We start from the raw sequence: 7657 nt of genomic DNA on the forward strand, positions 1-7657 counted from the left end.
ATTGTACTCAGGAATCACCATTGGTGAGGCCTGGGAGAAACCACATGTAGTGCTGGGGATCATCGTCGTGTCAGCCTCAAGCAAGGTAAGAAACCAATTCACTGTACTATCTATGACTCATTTATACTTGTTCCCAAAGACAATTTTTGCAAAAAAAAAACAATGGAATTAGAAAAGTAACTAACTTCAGAATATTCTCTTTCTATATATGTTTATATATTGCCTGGGTATCGGTATTTACTTTTTCACCTTATATAATGACTAAGAAAAAAACTTACTTTAAGTTCTTTAGAAGGAAAGCATTCAAAACTGTATAGATATTATGCCAATGGTTCTTACTAGGCATTTAAAAAGCATATTAATTGGGACCTTTAATCTTTAAGTAAGGACTTTTTGTCATTAAGGTTTTCTAAGTTTCATAGAAACAAATATGCACATACAGTTATATATGTATATATTTTTGCTTTTACTAAATCATTTTTGCTTTTTAACTCTCAAATATCAAAAATTGGTTTAAGGGCCAGAGTAATAGCACAGTAGTAAGGCATTTGCCTTGCACACAGCCAACATAGGATGAACCCTGGTTAGAATCCCAGCATCCAATATGGCCCCCTAAGCTGCTCAGGGCGACTTCTAAGTGCAGAGCTGTAGAAGTCCCTGAGCACTGCAGGGTGTGACCTGAAAAAAGACCAAAAATTGGTTTAAATAATTGAAACAAAAATATATTTTATTATAATAAATATAATAATTATTATTTAAATAAACATAATTATTTTGGTTATGTGTTGCAAGTGTCAGTCTATAAAAAACTTTATATCTAAATAGTGTAATATCATAGAGGTTGTACATAAATAGTTCAAATAGTTCTTTAACGTTAGATAACACTTGAGCCCTAATTTTGAAAGATGAGTTTTACATTTTTCAATATATTGAGATATCTATAAGCACATATTTTAATCATTTATCAGATTCTTCTTCAATTATTTGTCTGCTTCCCAGTTCTTATTCTTACAAGGGTAAGCTAGAAGATACCTGAGTAGAGTAAAGAAATTGCTTAACCGGTTAACCCATATTTTGCATATTTCTGCTTTAACAAAAGTTTAGTTGAAGAGAAAATACTTAGTTAATTTGTTGAGGGGCCCAGTTTTATTTATGGCTACCTAAAACATTTATACAAGCATAGTATCACAAAATAGCAGTCAATTCTTTGCATTCCTGGTTTCTTTGAGTAAGGGATCTTACAATGCACAACATCACTCACTGTAAGCCATTCTGGTTGCTATTTATTGTATTTTGAAGAAATATCATAATGCTAGAGGTAATTCCAAAAACTCTTCTTTGCCACTAAAATATCTTGAACTGGAGAAATGTCTTTCTCACAGACCAACATATTGGTGGCAATTACTGGCTGGCTATGGTCAGCTGGAACTACAAATAGGTAGTAATTTCAAAAGTATTTCTATGGTGTAGTTACAGTAACTAACTTTGTACTTGATAGTTCAAAGATGCTTTGTCTTTTATAATGGCCTCAGAATTAATACAGCCACCTTCTGCTGAATATGCTAAAATTTAAGTTTTCACAATTCAGTCCAAATACAAAATAAGAGTATCTCAATGAGATAGAAATCAAAATATTTGTGATCACAAAGTAATAGATTTTAATCCCTGTAAGTTCTTCTAGAAGATCTAGAGATGCCTACATAGTCCTCTAAACTCCTTATACACAAATATGATACATTCAATTGCTATTGTTATTTAAATTTTTAACAAGCATTTAAACATTATCATGTTGACAGAGCTTTACCTTTCTGTATCCCTGAATTACCTTTCTCTTTGGAATTTTGCACAAAACACCTATGCTCCCATGCTGAGCAAGACAAAATTTGTTTTGAAAGGAAATAACTTTTAATAATAAAATAATTTTAGAAAATATCGGCAGGGGCCCGGAGCTGCTCCAATAGGGAAGCAGAGGCCCCGCGCCCGTGACCTGCCGGCGCCCAGGGTGAGTGCGTTCCCCTAGGGTGCTCACATGTGGGCGCCCCCCCCCCTGAGTGGCTGCAGGGGCCCGGAGCTGCTCCAACTGGGGAGCAGAGACCCCGTGCTTGTGACCCGCTGGCGCCCAGGGTGAGTGCGTTCCCCTAGGGTGCTCACACGTGGGCGACCTCCGCCGCCCCGTGCCCCCCCCAGAGTGGCTGCAGGGGCCCAGAGCTGCTCCAACAGGGAAGCAGAGGCCCCGCGCCCGTGACCCGCCGGCGCCCAGGGTGAGTGCGTTCCCCTAGGGTGCTCACACGTGGGCGACCTCCGCCGCCCCGTGCCCCCCCCCCCCCCGAGTGGCTGCAGGGGCCCGGAGCTGCTCCAACTGGGGAGCAGGGACCCCTGCGCTACCCCGCCAGCGCCCAGGGTGAGTGCGTTCTACTGGAGCCCTTCCACGTGGGCACTCGGAGAACCCTGCACAGCCAACTTGTTGACACAGTGACCACACCACCCATCGCCTCACTCTCCAGGCCCCAGAGTTCACCCCACCTGACCCGAGCTTAGACAGAGGAGGGCATTCCCTAGTATTTAGTGGGCCAGAGCCACCTGCCCCACTGGGACAGGCTGGGACGAATAGACTGGATGAGCTTGGGCCTGCCCCCTGGACCTTTAGGCAACCTAAAGCAACCTAGTCCCGAGCCCCAGAGTGGACCTGAGACCCCCCCAAGGGCCGAGAGCAGCTAACGGGAGGGCTTAACTGGGGGAATTTCTTCTACGGAAACTCGGAGGGAGCGGAGCTTCATTGACTCCCAGATAAGGGAGGGAACAGAGAGTTAGGCTCAACAGCGCCTGCAATCAGTGTGGCCAGGGGCGGAACTACACCTGCTGACAGGAATAAAGAGGAAGGCTGACTTCCAGGTACTAGAGGAGGGGAGAAAGAGCTAGTCTCAACAGTGCCCTCCACCACTGAGGTCAGGAAAGGGCCTGTACTAGCTGCCAACAAAAGGGGAAAACAACTAATCAGGCCACATAAAGAGCACAGGAGGAACCAAACCCCAGCGAGTTCACCCAAAAGTCCCTCTAGAACCACCCTCAAGGAGGGAACCCACTCCCACACCACAGGGGATCAAAACAGGTGAAAAATAGAAGCACAGCACTCTAAAACACACCATTAAATATAAAGAAATATGCGTAAATCAAGGAGAACACTAATATCTGGAGATATGGTGACAAACCCTTGCAAGTTTCCAAGCCCACCTAAACGCACAGATCCACGTGAAGAAGACCTAAAAGCAGCCATGAAGAAGGAAATGCAAGAATTAATAAAAGATATGAGAGAAACCCTAGCTATCGAGTATAAGAAATCTATGGATGAGCGAATCAGCCAAATTAAAGAAGAAATGTTAAAGAACATGAGAGATTCCATACAAAAAGAAGTGAAGGAATTAAAAGACAAAGTAACAAGCCTTACAAGCAGAAACACAGAATTGGAGAAACACATTGAAGAACTCGAAGGAAAACTGCAAACAAAAAATGATCAAGAAACCAACAAAGAAATAATAGGCAAAGCACTGGAAGGAAAAGTCCAGTATCTAATGAACAAGGACAAAAGAAACAATCTAAGAATTGTGGGTATACCAGAAGGAGAGGAAATAGGGAAAGGGGAAGAACAAGTAGTCAGAGAGATATTAGCGGAGAACTTCCCCACCCTCTGGAAGGAAACTGCAATGCCAATACAGGAAGTAAAAAGAGTTCCCAATAAGATAGACCCTAATAAACAAACACCAAGACACATGGTAATCCAATTGACAAAAAACAAAGAGAAAGAGGAACTCCTTAAAGCAATAAGGAAGAAAAGAAACCTCAAGTACCAAGGTAGGGACATAAGAATCAAACCAGATCTCCCATTCGAAATAATTCAAGCAAGAAGACAGTGGAATGACATATTTAAACGACTGAACGAAAGAAATTTCCAACCTAGGTCCCACTAAGATCAGGAACTAGGCAAGGCTGTCCACTATCTCCACTCTTATTCAATATAACCTTAGAAGTCCTAGCAATAGCAATCCGACAAGAGAAGGAAATCAAAGGAATTCAAATTGGGAAAGAGGAACACAAGCTATCTCTATTTGCCAACGATATGATGATATACATCGAAAACCCTAAAGAGTCCACAGTAAAACTCCTAGAAACAATTAACCAATACAGCAAAGTGGCTGGTTACAAAGTCAATAAACAAAAGACAGTAGCGTTTCTATATACAAACAATGAAGTTGAGGAGAGAGATTAAAAATACAATTCCATTTAAGATAGTTTCAAAAAATATCAAGTATCTAGGAATCAACCTTACAAGAGAAGTGAAAGACCTATACCAGGGAAACTTCAAAACACTTCAGAAAGAAATTGAAGACGATCTAAAGAAATGGAAGAACATCCCATGCTCATGGATAGGTAGAATTAACATAATCAAAATGACTATCCTACCCAAACTCCTATATAGATTTAATGCAATCCCTATCCAAATCCAGACACAATTCTTTAAAGAATTAGAACAATCATTCACAAAATTCATCTGGAACCACAAAAGACCCAGGATAGCCAAACAAGTACTGAAAAACAAGAAGCTGGGAGGCATCTCCTTACCTAACTTGAAACTATACTATAAAGCCATAGTAATCAAGACAGCATGGTAATGGAACAGAGACAGGACCTCAGACCAGTGGGTCAGAACAGAATTTTCAGACATAAACCCCCAGGTATATAGCCAACTAATATTTGATAAAAGAGGCAAGAATCTGAAGTGGAACAAGGAGAGCTTATTCAACAAATGGTGTTGGTACAACTGGAAAACCACATGTACGAAAGTGAAAATCAACCCATACCTTACTCCTTATACAAAAATCAACTCAAAATGGATCAAAGACCTTGAAATCAGACCCGAATCCATAAAGTTTATCGAGAATAAAATAGGCAGAACACTCGAAGACCTATATATCAAAAAGGTCTTTGAGAATGAAGCACCAATGGCAAGAACGTTAGCGTCAAATATAAACAAATGGGACTACATCAAACTAAAAAGCTTCTGCATGGCAAAAGAAACCCTACTTAACGCAAGAAGACAGCTAACAGAATGGGAAAAAATCTTTTCACTCGACATATCAGATAAAGGGCTGATATCTAGAACATACAAAGCACTCAGAAAGCTGAGCCCCCCAAAACCAAACAAAGCTATAAAAAAATGGGAAGATGAAATGAATAGACACTTCTCTGAGGAAGACAGAAGGATGGCCAACAAACAAATGAAAACATGCTCACCTTCACTCATCATCAGGGAGATCCAAATCAAGACAACAATGAGATACCACCTTACACCAGTGAGGATGGCTCACATCAAAAATAATGGAAACAACCTTTGTTGGCGGGGATGCGGTATGAAAGGAACTCTCATCCACTGCTGGTGGGAATGCCCCCTAGTCCAACACCTATGGAGGAAAGTCTGGAGAGTGCTCAAAGAACTCAGAATTGAGCTGCCATTTGACCCAGCAATTGCTCTCCTAGGCATATACCCACAAGATGGGAGGACATTCATTCCAAAATACGTATGCACCCCACTATTTATCGCAGCACTCAGTATAATAGCCAAATCTTGGAACCAACCTAGATGTCCAACAACGGATGAATGGATCATTAAGATGTGGTACATATACACAATAGAATATTACATGGCATTTAGAAATGATACAATCACAGACTTTGCAGCAACGTGGATGGACCTAGATCATGTTATGTTAAACGAAGTAAGTCAGAAGACAAAGATAAACACAGAATGGTAGAACTATTCTGAAACACCTAGAACATATATTTTACACACAACTAATACCTAACAATCATACAACAGGGTTTAACAGGGTAGAAACTCTGAACACTGTAATAGTCAACATATACATGGGAGCAGTGTCCAAAATACATGAAAAAGGAACAACGCAAACTCTTGACTGCACATTATACCACAAAGAAAACAGCAACAACAGAAACAGCAACATAGAGAGAACAGGTATGTAATCAGACTCCCCACAACAAAAGCCCACAATAATCCCTTAGAGATCGTAAACAGGAACACAAGTATAGAACACCACGGGAAATCACGGACTGCAATGGCAGCATACCATAACACTACGTTTTAATTCCTTTACCTTGCTACATTTTAAATAACCTCTCAGCTTTTCTGTCCACAGGCACCCTTAGATACAAAGGGCGGACAAACTAAGATGACAACTCGGGATACCACACGAGATACCATACCTTGATTGCACTAAGAGATGGCCACGAGAAAACTCTTTAACATACACTTTATCCCTAGGTTAAACCTTCTTTTAGGAATTGAAGTACGGGACCAGTCAGACCACCAAAGCAGTACCTGCAACGTACAGACCTAAACTACAGGCTCTAGTCATCGAACACATTCAACCAAACCAGCATTCCCTTGCTATTCTCTCCTTTCTTCTCGCTACTTTTTTCTTTTTTTTTTTCTCTTCTATTCTTCTCTTTACTTTTTCCCCTTTCTCTTCTCCCTTTCTTTCTACGGTATTTTCTCTTTTCTCTTCCTTCATACCCCTCCCATATACCTTCCCCTTTCTCCCCCCCAGAAATCCAACTATCCCTTCACCCCTCAATCCCATCCAGATCTCCCACCATATTAAAACTCTCCACCCTCAGTCCTTAATCTTTTAGGCATCAAGATCGATTTCCTACCCAACGAACCAGTACCCAGCACCCAGGCGAGGGGACACCCAGCCAATCCCACACCTCGTCTCCTGCAAGAAAAGACAGCCAACTTCCCTGTGGACTCATGCTACGAGACCCTCCCTACCATCTCCCCCTAACGTGGACTGTTTCCTGAAACCGGACTTAGGTCCAATAGTATCCCCAATGCAAGAACTCTTCCAAGACTTCCCTGCCGCAAATTTTTACCAATCTGAAGGTCAGGGGGTGTGATTAGAAGATGCCTGGGAACCCACACACCACAAGGAAAATCCAAAAGACAACGGGAAAAACCGTACTTTCAACATAGGCATAAGACCTGTAATACACCTCCTCTTTACCTGTTCTCCCCCAAATGTAAAGTAGTCTTTTGCACCACTTTGGTCCTTTAAAAACTTCGCTAACTCATTTTATTTCTTTTTTTTTTAAATGTGTGCCCTACATATACATTTGTGGGCACATACACTTTTATTTCCTTTTTTTAATTTTTTTTATTTTTATAATCGTTTTTGGGTATGCGACCTATTTCTGTTACCCACTCTGTCCAACCCAAATACACCGACAATATAATGGAGCACCACTTCCCTCTGCAAAGGCACACTAAATAAAGGGGAAATCTTACATATAAAAAAAAAAGAGCTCTTATCTACTAGAGATAGGAACTCATAGTTGTTTACAACACAGGGTTATCTCCTACCTTGAAAATATGTCATGTGGAATCAACTTAGACCTCAGGTGATTAGATACCATTCAACCAGCCTTGAACCCTGGATTCCAGACATAGAAACGGCACAGCTCTTCACAACAGCTGCAAGAAACAAACTTTATCTGGGACAGCCTTATTACTGCAGGGTCAACAACAAGGGCCAGCTCTAACATGATGTCCCGACAATGAAGAAAATGTGAACAACTTGACCTTAGA

At 41.2% G+C, this 7657-nt stretch overlaps 1 protein-coding gene across 1 annotated transcript in view; it reads right to left on the bottom strand.

Annotated features, from left to right (window-relative positions):
* The window catches only part of POSTN (periostin), a 52901-nt gene extending 50412 nt beyond the window's left edge, over window positions 1–2489 (bottom strand). Inside the window, exons 1-2 of the mRNA XM_049778468.1 lie at window positions 2386–2489; window positions 2082–2275 (exon numbers count right to left, since the gene is read on the bottom strand). Of these exons, the coding sequence (XP_049634425.1) occupies window positions 2082–2275; window positions 2386–2489 (298 nt within the window). The remainder of the gene's footprint in view (window positions 1–2081; window positions 2276–2385) is intronic.
* Between the last annotated feature and the right edge of the window lie 5168 nt (window positions 2490–7657).

Source organism: Suncus etruscus, chromosome 8 (assembly GCF_024139225.1).
Source record: "Suncus etruscus isolate mSunEtr1 chromosome 8, mSunEtr1.pri.cur, whole genome shotgun sequence".
Lineage (NCBI taxonomy): Eukaryota > Metazoa > Chordata > Mammalia > Eulipotyphla > Soricidae > Suncus > Suncus etruscus.